The 15,680-nt window shown below is 48.4% G+C and overlaps 1 protein-coding gene and 1 long non-coding RNA gene across 5 annotated transcripts in view; one reads left to right on the top strand and one right to left on the bottom strand.

The window, feature by feature from the left end:
- Bcl7a (B cell CLL/lymphoma 7A) overlaps positions 1-2,562 on the bottom strand; it is a 29,636-nt gene extending 27,074 nt beyond the window's left edge. The window contains exon 1 of the mRNA NM_029850.3: positions 2,289-2,562. Coding sequence (NP_084126.1) covers positions 2,289-2,380 — 92 coding nt within the window. The 5' untranslated portion in view covers positions 2,381-2,562. The remainder of the gene's footprint in view (positions 1-2,288) is intronic.
- Gm15860 (predicted gene 15860) lies at positions 1,868-14,287 on the top strand. Of its 4 annotated transcripts, none has more exons than NR_165267.1 (2): positions 1,868-2,084; positions 12,430-14,287. It is a non-coding gene; the product is annotated as a predicted gene 15860 (long non-coding RNA). The 4 variants fall into 4 exon arrangements; NR_165268.1 differs by lacking the exon at positions 1,868-2,084 and adding an exon at positions 2,557-2,745; NR_165265.1 differs by lacking the exons at positions 1,868-2,084; positions 12,430-14,287 and adding exons at positions 2,557-2,745; positions 3,235-5,550.
- The last annotated feature ends 1,393 nt before the right edge of the window (positions 14,288-15,680 follow it).

Here is a 15,680-nt window from a genome sequence, read left to right as displayed (position 1 = left end):
CAGATTTAATGACTCAAGGAAGACCCCTCCGTCTCTATTTAAGATGGGGAGGGAAGCAAATCAAAATTTCTACAAAGTCCACCTTACATAAGGGCCCCTGTGTACTCCAGTGACTCTACCGGACTAGCCAGTCCTCAACAGCTCTGGAAGGGGAGGGGGGGCCCGGAGTCCCCTAGTTGACAGAGTCAAGGAACTGAGTTTCGTATTTTGCCCAAGGTCACTGCTAGGAAGTGAAGTAGAAACTCATGCAGGAGATCCCAAAAGGCCTGGAGTCTTTAGAGGTCATGATATACTTATTTCTCCCAAAAGAACATAGGGTAGAAAGCGGCCACATCCCCCACTGCACTCCCAGGCTTGGCAGGCTGTGAACCCGCTAGCATGGAAGATGAAGCCTCCAGGCCTGCTGCTCTGGGGCCCGCAGGGTGGAAAGCCCCAACCCTCCATCTGCCCGCCCAGCAGAGCAGCTGGCAGACCCAGCCGCAGCTGTCACGGCTCCAGGACCAGAAAGGGAGCTTACACCGGCCCCTTTCTACCCTCCAGGCGGGTGACAGACAGAAGGGACTCTTGCCCTGCTATCAGTTCTTTCTTTGCACCGGGGACTGAGGCCAGGGAGGGGTGCCACCCCAGCCTTCCCTTGAGAGTCCCACAGGAGAGGGGCCAAGGTGCTGGTTTTCCTGTGTTTTGGCCTGCAGCTGTTTCTGCCATTTTTAAATGGCTGCAGTTGGGCACTGGTCGCCCTGCTCAGCGGGGAGCTCCCCGGCACCCAGGACTTGGATCTCAACTTTGGAAAGCCTCCCCTTCTCACGGTTGTGAAAATTCTTTGTCCCATTGGAGCCAAACCCAGCCCACGGCGGGCATCCGGCCATCCGCAGACAGCCCTTTCCATAGGAGGCCCGGGAGCACGTGGACTTTATTGATTTTTCTCGTTGCCTTTTTTGTTGGGTTTCACTCTGAAAGGACAGCTAACTTGTGACACCATCAAACCGGAGACAGGTCCCCAGTAGTGTTTAAAAAAAAAAAAAGGACAACAACAACAGAGGCGTTACTCAAGAAATGACCCCCCCCCCCAAAAAAAAAAAAAAAAAAACAACCCAGCCTGCAGTGGAGCCTAGCCAGTTCCTATAAAGGACAGATCCAGCCAGCGGCTGCTGACACTTGGGGACACCCTCGCAGCTGCTCCTCTCCCTCTCGGACCCAGATGAAGCCGTGGGAAAAAAACCGTAATAAAGTTAAAATCAGGGAGCAGGGAGTTTTCAACAAGTCTGACCCAACCTGGTGGTGGACTACTGGCGCCTCAGGCCTGGCCTCTGGGGCCGCCTCGGTGTCAGATCCCGACGAGGGCCGAGAAAATGTTCCATCCTACTAATTATAACGAGGCCACGCCGGGCAGGATCTAATTTGAGCTTGAAAAACACGCACGGCCCACACCGAATCTCGCGGTCTCCTCCTCCCCCAGTGCAGAGAACAAAAACAACGGTCGCTCGTTCTCTCCGCAAAACAAACACCAGCTCCAGCAAGAAGGAGGCAAGACACGGCCCAGGACTTGGCTTCTGGATGCAAACATCGCGCTCCCCGAGCTTCGGGTGCCGCGCGGAGCGCGTGGGAGCCGTGGGTGCTCCGCGCCCCGGCCGCGCCACCGCCTTCCTAGCGCTCGCCCCCATCTTCCTTCCTCGCCCGGAGCCCTCGCTCCAGGCTGCCCAAAGCGCTAAATTTAAACGGCTCGCGCTCTGCAAACTCCGCAGACTCGAGGGCGCCGAGGCCTGGGAGGCGGGGAGCTGCGGGCGGGTCGGGGCGTAGGATGTGTGTGTGTATGTGTGTGTGTGTGTGTTGGGGGGGGGGGACACCGGCGCCGCGCCGCCCCGGGAGGAGACGGCGGCCCGCTCCGCGCTGCACAATGGAGCTCGCGCTCTGCCCGCCGCCGCCGGCATCACGGCCCCGGCGCGCGGGAAGCCGCTTTCATGTGACTTGCACAAAAAAACGAAATGGCTTCTGGGGCCGGCTGCGAACCCCCCTCTCCCGAGAGCCGAGCTCCGAGCTCCGGGCTCCTGCCGCCGCCGCCGCCGCTCTCGCCGCCGCCGCGCCAGGTGGGTGACCGGCGCCAAGCACACCTGGGCAGCGGACGCAGCCCCCGCGGGGCGCAGGTGACCCCGGCCGCGCGCCCTCGCCAACTCCGGGCCCGGGGCCGCTGCGCCCCGCCGCTCTACGCGCTGGGTCCGGGCTTGCTGGCGGCCGCGACGCGGTGCAGCGAGCCGGGGCGAGCGAGAGAGCGAGCAGGCGCCTCGGCTTACCATTTGCGCACTTTCTCGATAGCCGCCATGACCCTCTTGATATCATCTTTGGCCCGGCTCCTGGTCTCGGCTCGAACCGACCTGCCCGACATGGTTCTGGCGGGGAGGGAGAGAGAGAGGAAAGAGAGAGAGAGAGGGAGGCTGGGGGAGCGCGCCCGCCGGGTCCTGCTCGCCACACTCGCCCGCTCTCTCACTCGCGCACAGACACACACTCACACACATACGCGCACACACAAAGCCTGGTGCCGCCGCGCGCCCGGGGCCCAGTGCGCAAGCGCCGGGGCGGCAGCTGCACAGAGCGAGGGGGAGCGGCGCGGCCGCCAGCAGTGCGGCCTCCGGGTGCCGCCGCCCTCCCCGGGGAGCCTCGGGGACCTCACTCTGGGAAAGCTCTCCCGGGTAACCCCGACCTCCCAGCACGCGGGACGGGCCCGCGCCAGGACTCACCCAGAGGCCGCAGGTGCGATGGGGGGCCCCTCCCCCCCCCAAGACACACACCCTGGGGATGGCAGACTGCAGGCCGTGGGTGCTCTGGCTCGGGTTGGTGGCCGCGGGCGCGATCGTGCAAGTTTCTTGTCGGGCGTTTGAGTTCTCAAGAGTTGGAGGCGGCGGTTCGGGACGCGAGGTGATCTTAGAAAGAGTTGAGGCGCCGGTCTCTGGCCAGCTGCCCTGTTAAAATGTGCGAGCTAGAACGTCTCCTCCCCATGCTTAAACTAGAGTCGTAGGAAAGGTGCCCGAACCCGGTGGCAATTGACATTGTCTCTGGGCTTTCTTTCCCTTAGAGATAAGTTGTCCCAGTCACGGATCAACCTCCCTGGGGTTTGACCGAAAATGACAATTTAATCTTAAACGGCTCCTGGTGGAAGTGCAGTGTAATGACCCGGAGCAGCAGGTAAACTAGACTGGCCCAACACAGAAGGACTTATGAGAGGCTGTCTCCCTACCCTAGGACAGAGCTGGGTGACAGGATCTACCGCGGTCACCCAGTATAGGGACAGGTGGGTGTGCAGTTGCGGCTACACAGACTGGACCAGAGCGAATGCTTGTCCACGTGAATGCTGGGAAAAGAGATGACCTGAAGTGAGAGAGCTGCTACCTGGAGAGGAACTAGCGCAACATCAGTCATTTCACAGATGGACAAACTGAGTCAAGGAGTTATTGAAGGTTGCAGCAGTGACCTTCATCTGTGACTGCCATGATTCTAGTACCAAGCATCTCCCCCTGAAGTCTGGGGGGGTTGCAGGGGTTTGGTAGAGGGAGCTAGTGGGGAAATGGGTGTGAGAATCTGGGGAAATTTCCCCCAGGCTTCTTTTAACCACTTTAAACGCACGGTCCTAAAGCGAAAATTTAAAAATAAGAACAACAATCAGATGTGGTAGCCCACTCCTTTAATTCCAGGCAGAAGCAGGTAGAGATCTGTGGTTCAAGACCAACCTGGTTTATGTAGGTAGTTCCAGGACTACATAGTGAGGCCCTGTCTTAAAACAAAACAAAACAAAAAAACAACCCAAACCAAAACAAACAAAAGCAAAAAACCAACAACAACAACAAAACAATGGAGCCAGGCAGTGGTGGTACACACCTTTAATCCCAGCACTTGGGAAGCAGAAGCAGGCCGATTCTATGTATTCAAGACTCAAAGCCAGTCTGGTCTACATAGTAGTGAGTTCTAGGACAGCCAGGGCCACAAAAAGAAAACCCTGTCTCAAAACAAAATAACACACCCCACAAATATGTCAAAGAATCGTTCTGTGATGGATTGAAAAATGTGCCATAAATCCGAAGTCTCATGCATTTGACCCTCTGTATTTGATCATCAGATATGTGCTTGGACCCCAGGGAATTCATTTTTGTTTAGTGCAGAAATTGTGTATGCTAGGCAAGTGCTACACCACAATTCCCACATAGAATATATGTGTATATATGTATGTGTGTGTGTGTATTTAAATAAGATATATCAAAAGTCCGAATATCTGGTCTGCAAGATGTCTTAGTAAATGTGTTTGCTGCCAAGCCTGCAGGCAAGAGTTCAGGTCTCAGAACTCACGCTGTGGAAAACAGAACCCGTGAAAGTTGTCCTTGGATCAGCACATGTTTACATACCACACGCACACTCACACACACATACACACACCCTAAATGAAATGTAAGAATACTAAAAATCCAAATCCCAATTGATGAACAGATGTCTTTTCAGTGGTATTATTATTCCTTGATAAAAGCAATACCAATACCTCTAAAAATGTGTGAAAGCATGCTAAGTAGAAAGATGTAGGCATATAAGGACAAAGATTGTATGACCCCACTTACAGGAGTTTCCTAGACTAGGCAGGAGCTGGGGCAGGGAGCAGGGAATGATGGCCAGTGGGGTTTTTTTTGTTTTTGTTTTTGTTTTTGTTTTTTGCTTTTGTTTTTGTTTTTTTGTTTGTTTGTAATAAAGAAAGTTTTCTGGACCTATGTAGAGATATATGTCCCATGTCACTGAACATTGTACTTTAAAATGGTTATAATGAGCCAGGCACATGGCTCAGTGGTTAGTCACTTGCCACAGAAGCACAAAGATCCCCAGGGAAATTTTTGGTAGACATGGCAACTGGCCTGTAATTCCAAAGTCTTAAAAGGCAGAGACAGGGCTGGAGAGATGGTGGTTGAGAGCACTGACTGCTCTTCCAGAGGTCCTGAGTTCAAATCCCAGCAACCACATGGTGGCTCACAACCATCTGTAATGGGATCTGATGCCCTCTCCTGGTGTGTCTGAAGACAGCTACAGTATACTCACATACATAAAATGAATAAATAAATCTTTAAGGCAGAGACAAACGATTCCTCAGAACAAGCTGGCTAGTGAGATTAGCCATACTACAAGCTCTGGATTTGATTGAGCCAGTCTGCCTCAGTAAATAAGCCAGACAGAGGATGATTCCAGACATGGATTGCCCTGGATATGCATGCCGTCCCAGGTATATCTGCACCCACACCACGCATACAAATGTGCATACACACATGCAGACCACACACACACACACACACAAGGGAGAAAAATGTTTATAATGGTCGATGTGATGTTACCTGAGTTTGACTATTATGAAAAGGAATCCAAATGCGTTAGACCCAGCCAGAGTTCTACACAGCCGCCCTCGCCTTTCAAGCCGCTCAGGTGACAACCGGTTTGCTCCATGAAAACTACCTGACTTCAGCTTGCTGTCTATACCCTGAAGGTATTTATATTTTTGATCCCTGATTAAACCATAAAGCTTACTACAAATGTTCTTTATAAATCTAGTATGTCATTTTTATACCCCCCCTCCCAGCAGATATTTTTAAGCTTCTTTCTTTCAACAGAACTCGGCTGTTTTATAGACTGTATCTGATGACTAACGTTTTTTGCTGGATCTTGTTCACAGTGTCATATTTTCTTGTTCTATGCCTCGCTCTCTTTGACTAGGTCAGACACCGTATTATTTCTTCTTCTCCCCTCCTCCCCCCCCCACCTTTCTTAGTCCTCCTCTTTCCCTCCTATGGGGCCTCATATAGCTCAGGCTAGCCTCACCAAGTAGCTGAGGATAGCCTTGAACTCCTCACCCTTGTACCTTCACTAGAATTGCAAGCATGAGCTGCCACACTCGGTAGGGCTCAGGTTTAATTTTCATTCATAGTCAAGTTCACACATGCTGAAGCTAACACAACAGAAACAGAACTGTGCTATTAGCTAGGATCTTGCTTTTTTTTTTTTTAAATGGAGTGTGCTAGATGACTCTATTTTATACAAATGACTACAGATCCTGAAAAAGCTGTTACTACTATGAATACATGCTCATATATATATACATATTATATATATGATATATCACATATATATCTCACATATAATATATCATATCTCATATATTATATGTGAGATATATATATCTATATAGATATTGAATTTGAATTTTGGGGAATTTTTAGCTGTGCTACCAACTTTAGAAAAAAGTATTTGTACTGGCTAGCTTTGTGTCAAGTTGACACAGCTGGACTTATCACAGAGAAAGGAGCTTCAGTTGAGGAAATGCCTCCATGAGATCCAACTGTAAAGCATTTTCTCAATTAGTGATCAAGAGGGAAAGGCCCCTTGTGGGTGGGACCATCCCTGGGCTGGTAGTCTTGGGTTCTATAAGAGAGCAGGCTGAGCAAGCCAGGGGAAGCAAGCCAGTAAGTAACATCCCTCCATGGCTTCTGTATGAGCTCCTGCTTCCTGACCTGCTTGAGTTCCAGTCCTGACTTCCTTTAGTGATGAACAGCAGTATGGAAGTATAAGCTGAATAAACCCTTTCCTCCCCAACTTGCTTCTTGGTCATGATGTTTGTGCAGGAATAGAAACCCTGACTAAGAGAGTATTCTTATTTACTGCTGAGTTGACATGACAGAAATGAACAGCCATATTGGTATAGAAACATTAAAGTTATTTTTTCCCATTTATACAGGGGTAGCACTGTATTAAATATATAAAGTCTATGTAGGCTTGGTTATAGAAACTAGTAGTTTCTAAGTAAAAAGGAAACATGTCAAAGCTAGGAGGGACCGCAGTATAAGAAGTCTGAGTCCCCGCTGGAGCTCCAGTCACAACAGTTCCGGTCCGCATACCTCCATGGTTTTTAGCCTTCCTAAGGCTGCCTGTGATCTTCAATGCAGTCACTCCTGTTGTGGTGACCTCAAACCATAAAATTATTTCTATTGCTACTTTGTAACTGTAATTTTGCTACTGTTACGAATAGTAATATGAGCGTCTGCTTTCTGATGGTCTTAGGTGGCCCCTGTGAAAGGGTCGTTCTACTCCCAAAAGGGTCTCGACCCACAGGTTGAGAACCACTGACCTAACTGCTATCTTGTCTTGCCTTTAAGATGTTTCCAAATACTTTCTTCTAAATTTTAAATTATTTATTTATCGGAGGATTCCCACATACCATGTTGATTCTCTTCTACTACTAAATGGGTGCTGGACATCAAACTCAGGTTGTCAGATTTGTCAAGCTTGGTAACAGGTAGCATTCCTAGCTGAGCCATCTTGCTAACCCTCAGATACTTGCTTAGTTTTATTTTTGTTTTTCTCTTTATAAACGGGACTCACTATATAACTCAGGCTGGGCTCAAACTTGTAATGACTATTGAGTCCTGGGATGACACTTATGTACTATTGGGGATTGATTCTAATGCTTTGTCTTATTTCAGCTCCCAAACGCCTCACTTCCAGACCTGAGGGTCCCTGCACACACACACACACACACCCCGCTGGTTTCTATTGATAATAAAGAATTGCTGTACAGCCAATAGTTGGCTAGGGAGATGGGGCGTGACTTTTAGATTGCTCCAACAAGGAAACAGAAAGATGAAACTTAAAGGTCCGGTGGCATGTAAGAATCCAGGAAATGGCCCTAGGGGCCACTTTCCCAATTGGGTGTGGGGTTGCAGAGATGAAATATAGGTTTTTAAAGATGTTAACTCAGGAATATTGGAGGGGAGTGTTTGCTAGCTGTGGGAATCCAGAGAGCTCTTGGGTGGGTATAGCTGGGCAAGCAATCTACCTGGTGTCAAAGTGGCTTAACTAATTCACCACTACAATGTATCACCTGGATCACTACAATGTATCGCCTGGATCCTCTTCTTGGCTATTTTCGAAGCTTTCAGGTTGAGGGGTTGTTAGTCTAACTGTGGATCAGGAAAGCTCCAAGTCAAGTTCTCCACAAACATTAGCATCCCAGACACGTTAAGAGTGCAAGATGATCTCAGGATAACGGACATTTGTCACGTTATCAGTGCCGAACATCTTTAGAACTCCGAGCCTTATCTTTAAAATGAAGATGCGCCTTACAGACCTTAGAGGTTCTTGAGAGGATGAAACACAGTTCTGCTTTGTTCAAGTGCTTGTGTGTACCAGCAAGCATTTGCTAAATACAGGACCCAAATGATGGCTGGCATCATGAAGCCCCACCCAGGGGACTGAAGTTAAATGCTCCTCTTTCCTGGGTTGCTAAATTCAACTCTTGAGTCCATGCCTGGTGTTAGGCATACCTCCAGGATGGAGGCTGGTTCACCACTGCGTGGTGGAGGAGGCTTCCATCTCTGGAACAGAGATGTGTAATTGGGAGGGAACTGCAGGCCTAGCTTCGGGGCTCTCTGCAGCCTAGCAACTCACCACAGCAGCGTGGTGGCTTTTGTAGACAGAGGTGCTCTGTGGTTTGGGGAACAGGGCATTAGCCAGGCCCAACAAAGTGTGTGTGTGTTGGGGGCAGGGTAGGAGTGAGAGGGTCGAGGAGAAAGTTGCAACCATATAATGCCATATCGTCCCTTGTTCTAAAGTGGGAGCATAAAGGATACACTGCTAATGAAACCGACCCGGTTGAGGCCATCTCCCTTCTTTTACAAAAAGCAAACACTAAGCTGGTCCTGCTGATGGAGGCCTGTAGAACTAGCACTCAGTCGGGGTGGAGTTGTAAGGATCAGAAGTTCAAGTTCACCCTTGATTGTATGGTGAGCTAGAGGCTAGCCTGGGGTACATCACATTCTGTCAAAGAAGTGGAGGTGGCAGGGAGAAAGGAAGATTAATGTGTTCAAAGTGAAATAATATCCAAATTCTTCTCCAACTCAGACAGTCTGGTCATGACCTAGAGACCTGGAGTAAAGTTTACACAGACACGGTTGCCCAGGCGTGGTAGGGCACATCTTGAATCCCTGTACTCAAGAGGCAGAAGCCAGTGGATCTCTGAGTCTGAGACCAGCCAGGTCTATGGGGTGAGACCCTGTCTCAAAACAAAAGAGTTTTCAGTGTTTTGTGTCACAGGGTTAAAGATTGGACCCAAGTCCTTTCCCGCTCAGCTATGCTAGGATCAGTCAGTTCTAACATCAGAAATCTAGAAAGCTACCAGATTCCTTCTAGAGTCTCTCATGTGTGGCTTTACCACATTTCTAAGCATCCTCCCTAGTTTGGGTAAACCCTTGGTTTTGGGAAAGGACCCACTAAAGGGACCTATCTCCCTGAAGCTGGGAATTTCAGTCTTGGGTATGGCACCCAGCCTTGTTTGTAAGTTGATTTTTTTTTTTATACACAGGGTCTCACACCACAACCCAGGCTGGCCTAGTCCTTATGTGACTCCACGCTGGAATTACAGGAGCAAGCTTGTGTTAATAAAGAATACCACGGACATGGTGGTATAGGTCTTTGATCCCAGCACTCAAGAGGTAGAGGCAGGCAGATCTCTTTGAGTTCCAGGCCAGCCTGGGCTACAGAGTGAGACCCTGTCTCAATAAAGAAAGAAAGTAAGTAAGTTTCCCACTACTCTGACAAAATATTCTTAAAAGATACTTTATTACTATTATTATTGTTTGGTTTTGTTTTTTTCAAGACAAGGTTTCTCTGTATAGCTGTAGTTCTTCTAGAACTCTCTCTTTAGACCAGGCTGGCCTCGAACTCATAGAGATCTACCTGCCTCTGCCCCTCAAATGCTGGAATTAAAGGTGTGTGTGTGTGTGTGTGTGTGTGTGTGTGTGTGTGATTATTTATTTATTTATTTTATATTTCTTTATTTATTCTTATTTTTATTTTTCACATTAGGGCCATGTGTTTAAAATGGTACAAAGATATGCCTGAAAAAATCCCCCAGATTCCCACTCTCATTTTCCCATTAGTTCCCTGTCCCAACTCCCCCAACACCATCCCAAACTTCACAGTGACATCCTGTCTCAAAAAACAACCCCCCCCCCACCAGACTGTCCATTCAGCCTGGATGGGGATAACTAGTGGGTTATCCAGCATGTGCTCAGGGCCCATCCATGCTGTGGCGTGTACTAAGATTTCTTCTTAAAGCTGGAATGAAAAAGATTAAACAGAATTTGATTATGTGGTGATGTCAGAGTTTGTCCTCTTCTTTGCTGCACACTGGCTTGCTCCAGTCTTTTGTTTATCATGAATGATGCTGCTATTGACTGTTAGTGTATGGGCTCTGTGTGGATAATTCCCTTTTGTTTGGCGGTGTGCCTGAGAAAGGAATGGCTTGGTCAGACAGAAAGTTTATGTTAAACATTTTCAGGAACTTCCAAACCACTTTCCAAAGCAGACCTTTTTTCTATGCCATCAGCAAGGAGGATTGATAGCTCCTTATCAAAACTTGTGATTGCCAGTCTTTTCGATTTAGCCAACTTGGTTGCTGAAGGTGGTATTACAATGTGGTTTTGATTCGTCTCTACTCATTTCTTCATTTTTGACACAGGGTCTTGCTATGTGGACCTTGCTGACCTCAAATGAGGCAATTCTGCTGCCTCTGTCATTTGAGTGCTTGGACTATAGGCATGCACCATTGTACAAAGCTTTTTGGGTTTTGTTGTTGTTGTTGTTGTTTTTAAACATTCACTGTGTATGGGTGTCTATGTATGTGTGTCTATGTGTGTGTGTCTATATGTGTGTGTCTGTGTCTATGTGTCTATGTGTGTGTGCTTGTGTGTGTCTGTGTGTCTTTATGTGTGTCTCTGTGTGTGTGTCTGTGTGTGTCCTTGTATGTGTGTCTGCCTGTGTGTGTGTCTGTGTGTATGTATCTGTGTGTGTCTGTGTGTGTGCCTGTGTGAGTGTTGTATCTGTGTGTGTGTGTGTAGGCCAGAGGACAATGTTCAAGGAGCAGTGTGAGTAATTGACCATGTGGGTCATGGGCTCAGGCTCCGGTTGTCATTCAGCATTGTTATCTGCTGAGCCATCTTGCTAGCCCACACTCAGCTTTTGATTTTTCACTTTAGAAGCTAGAGATAGAAGTAGAAGAGAAATGCCTCATGACACAGCCTTTGGAGAGCCTGTGGGGACTGGTTATATGCACAGTGGTGGTCCTGTCCATGTTCAGAGCTGGCCTCTCCATGGACTCTCTCAATTACCTGATAGCCTTCCAATAAAGTCTCTTTCCACTTAAGCTAACCAGAGCCACCTTCTATTACCACAAATCAGAGGTCATGATCAATACACACTCAGCTGCCCCTTCATCTTGTTAAGCCTGGTTTACTCTTTCTGAGCACCACTTCTGACACAATCCTTTGTTTTTCGAAACTATGTAACGGGCTCCCTCTGCACTGTTCCCTCTCCCTGACCAGCTCCCATGTAGCCCTCTGCCTCCCAGATGCAAATCTGACCTTCCTTTCCCCCTCTATTTTAATCCAGCCGAGCCTTTATTTCATTTCACTTTTTTCCGAGATAGATCCTGCACCCTTGTCTGTCCTGGAGCTCACTCGGTGGACTCGAACTCAGAGATCTGCAGGCTCTGCCTCCCAAGTGCTGGGATCAAAGGTGCCGCCGCCACCACCACCTAGCTTAGCCTTCTCAGTTTAGTACTCCAGATCTGTAATGCAACTTGCTACCTCCTCTGGACTGATGTTCTGCCCCAGCCCCTCCTCCCCTACACTTGCAATCCTTCACTTATCTGCTATTCCCATTCGACTGTCTGCCTGGGATATCTTCCTTCATTTATGTAATTTCTCCTTCTCTGACCCCTTCCTCCTCTGCACTGTCCCTTGTCCTGATCATGGGTCTCTCACAGGCCTGCTTCTCTGGAATGTAACTTTCTTTCTTTCTTTTTTTCTTTCTTTCTTTAGTTTTTCAAGATAGGGTTTCTCTGTGTTCCCCTGGCTGTCCTGGTCCTGGAACTCACTCTGTAGACCAGGCTGGCCTCAAACTCAGAAATCCGCCTGCCTCTGCCTCCCAAGTGCTGGGATTAAAGGCGTGCACCACCACTTATAGGGAGGACCAGGCCTTTCTGACATATTGTAGCACAGAGTGGCACACATGGCTGACACTGGGCCATTGTTAACGTGGGCATCTATAGGTTGTAAATTCTGCCCTGGCTTCTAGTCCCAGCACGGTAAGCAAAACAGAACAAACAAACAAACAAAACAATAAAAAGTTTTTGGCTAGGCCTCAGTGGTACAGCATGCATTTAGCATGTTCAAGGTCCTATGTTCCATCCCCAGCATCACCTTCAAGGTTGGTATCCCTGGTAACCTTGAAAGGATGAATAGGTATCCTTCAAGGACTCAAGACCTATGGGCGTGGGGTTGAAATCCTCTTGAGTTTTGACCTCCATTTAGTCATCAGCCTCAGAGTTTGCACTACTTGCAACATTTTTTTTTCTTCTAGATCCCCAGAGTAACAGCTTGTCCTTCCTCAAGGCTCTTTGCTTAGGAAGAAAGCAAAGAATAGAACCTGCAAGATGGCGTATTCCCTTCCAATCCTGGCGGCCTGAGTTTGATCCCAAGATCCACACGGTAGAGGGATAGAACTGACTCCTGCATGTTGGCCTCTGACGTCCATACATATTCCTTAGCATGTGTGTATCTCTCCTCTCTCGAAAAATAATAAGAAAATGCAATAAAATAGAGAAAGAGAGAGAGAGAGAGATCTTCTACTTATGAATTTGGTAGACTCTGTTCTTCCTGCCCCTTCCATGTATGACAACATTGTTGTTCAGACACAGGAGGAAGAACCATCACCCAGAGGACAAAGCACCGGGGAAGGAACTCAGAGAGCACCATGCTCACAATAGCCCAGAGGGTGCGCATGCGCACACACATACACATGGCCACACGCTGATCCATGTTTATAGCTTCTCTCTCTTTGTCTCTCTCTCTCTCTCTCTCTCTCTCTCTCTCTCTCTCTGTCTCTCACACACACATGCACGCACGCCCGCGCGCGCACGCGCACACACACACACATACACACACACACACACACACACACACACACACACGACCCTCTCAAGCCCCTGGGCCTTTGGGACACACAGTTCCTTTGACTGACTGTACTATTTCTGCGTGGCTCACCCTGATCAGTTTCTCCAAAATATAATCCTCTCTGATGTCTGTCTCCTGGGACCCAGACCTACCCTCTAGTCTCCCAGCGCGAGTGGGACTGTATGTTTAGCACTTGCTCCTAGGAGACCAGAGCCACACCTGCTTTATTCATAGAGGACAGGCACCAGCACTCCCCAGGGGACAGCTACCTCTGGCATAGTCTCTTGTGTGTGTGTGTGTGTAGTAAACGTGGAACTCAGGATTGGATAAACAGGTGAAGTTCTTTGTTCTTGGCTTATGAAGACATGAGAGGAGGTCGGGTGCGGTTCTGTTGTAAAGAGTCTGTCTAGAATATGTAAGGCCCTATGTCTAGGCTGGAGAGATGGCTCAGTGGTTAATTATAACTTTAATTTTTTTCAGACCTTATTTTAAATGATGTTTTTTAAAAAAAATTTTAAAGACTTATTTATTGTTATATGTAGATACACTGTAGCTGTTGTCAGCCACCATGTGGTTGCTGGGATTCGAACTCAGGACCTTCAGGAAGAGCAGCCAGTGCTCTTAACCGCCGAGCAGTCTCTCCAGCCCCTAAATGATGGTTCTTAAAAACGTTTTAACCTCCCTTGTAGCCCACCACCCACCAGAGGTAGTAGAAAAGAAAGGATACAGGGGAAGTGAACCTGTTTAGAAAAGTTCTTAGGAGCAATTCCCGTCTGGAAATCAGCAGTTCAGTTCACAGGTTAGCAGGCAGCAGCAGCTCCATCCACTCTCACAGATACACCAGCAGCCCAGCTGGGGAGCAACCGTGGTGACATGACCTAGCAGAAACAGTCAGGCCTCAGTCTTGGCTGGAGTCAGCAGGAGGGACCAACAGGAACACCAAGAGAAGTTCTCCGCTGTACCTCTCTCAGGAAAGCAAAGATCAGTGAAGACTTGAGACCCACAAGCCTTGCACAGCTAGCTCTACAAGCAAGCCCAGCTCTGTCTCTGTCATTCCATGGAGTCCTAGTTATGCCTCCAAACATCACATGTCCTCCACAGGTCTTGCCTCAGCATGTGCACCCAGTCACCCAGAGTCCTCAGAAGCAGCAAGAAACTGTGCCACCAGAGGTCTTTTGGTGCGTTTCTCTCTCTGGAGTCCTGACAAATGCAGCTCAACTACGCAATGTAAGGCAGACCAATACATGCGTGTTGTTAGCAAAGAATCTTTCATTATGTGTCCTTTCACATGCTTGCTTTAGCAGAACATCCTCTCTCCTGTGTCTGCCTTGGCCTTTCACACCTGTGTCCACTTTAATGAAATGTTTTCCTTCACGTGTTCACCCCAGCAAAACACCATCCAACCAACTTTCCAAAGAACCCTTAAGTTTCCACTGCAGTTAAGAGCACTGGCTGCTCTTCCAGAGGCCCTGGGTTTTGTTCCCAGCAACCACATGGTGGCTCACAACCATCTGTAACTCCAGTTCCAGGTAAAATCTAATACCATATTTTCACCATGAAGGTTGCCGCCTACATGTGGCGGGCACACCGGCAGTCTGTTTGGCTCTGCCCACTGACTGGGGGGATTACAGGTGTGTGCCCAAATGCCAGCTCCCCAGCCCCTTCTTTCTTCCCTGAATTCTTGCAGGCAGAGATAACAGAAGATGGTTAGACACCATGTACTTAGGGTGACAACTTGTCACTAGTTCCCAAGGCCCTCTGTTCACCTCAGTAGGTTGTGTAACAGCCACCTTCAGGGACTTGCTGGTCAAATCCTTAGAGAGCATGCTCACACTCAAAGTCTCTGTAACTGGAACTCCAGCGTCAGGATACAAGCATTCCAAAGAAAATGGTTTGGTTTCCAACACCTTAAGCCTGCTGGGGACTGAGGACAGGTTAGGATAATCAAAGAGCCAGGGCATCTGGGGTGGGCACTGGGTGGTCTCAGGAACATTCATCAGAAAAAGACACAGAGCCAGGCGTGGTGGCGCACGCCTTTAATCCCAGCACTTGAGAGGCAGAGGCAGGCGGATTTCTGAGTTCAAGGCCAGCCTGGTCTACAAGTGAGTTCCAGGACAGCCAGGGCTATACAGAGAAACCCTGTCTCGAAAAACAAACAAACAAACAAAACAAAAAAAGAAAAAGACACAGGACACAGCAGCAAAGGCAGATGGTACTGTGAGCATGATCTCTAAGGATTTGACCAGCATGTCCCTGATGGCGGTTGTAGATGTCACCTTCCAAAAGGCACCTTTTGTAGAGACCAGGAGTGTGGCCTGGTGGCAAAGCATTTGCTTAGCATGGACAAGACCCTGAGTTTGGTTTCTAGTACAGCAAAAATAAATTGGGGCCCCCCCTGCACCTTTGAAAATCACTTTAGATTTAGAGGCAATGGGAAACAGTACAGAGGATCCCCACGGACCCTTCACCAGCTTCGCCAACATGAATATCTCTCAGGGAGCACCGTGTAGGTTCCTAAAAGTCCTTGAATGACTGCTGGTATAGCACTATGTTTTTCTTTAAAGATTTATTTATTTTATGTATGTGAGTACACTGTAGCCATACAGATGGTTGTGAGCCATGTGGTTGTTGGGAATTAAATTTTTAGGACCTCTGCTC

This window comes from Mus musculus, chromosome 5 (assembly GCF_000001635.26).
Source record: "Mus musculus strain C57BL/6J chromosome 5, GRCm38.p6 C57BL/6J".
Classification (NCBI taxonomy): domain Eukaryota; kingdom Metazoa; phylum Chordata; class Mammalia; order Rodentia; family Muridae; genus Mus; species Mus musculus.
This window is presented reverse-complemented; position numbering and strand designations above follow the sequence as displayed.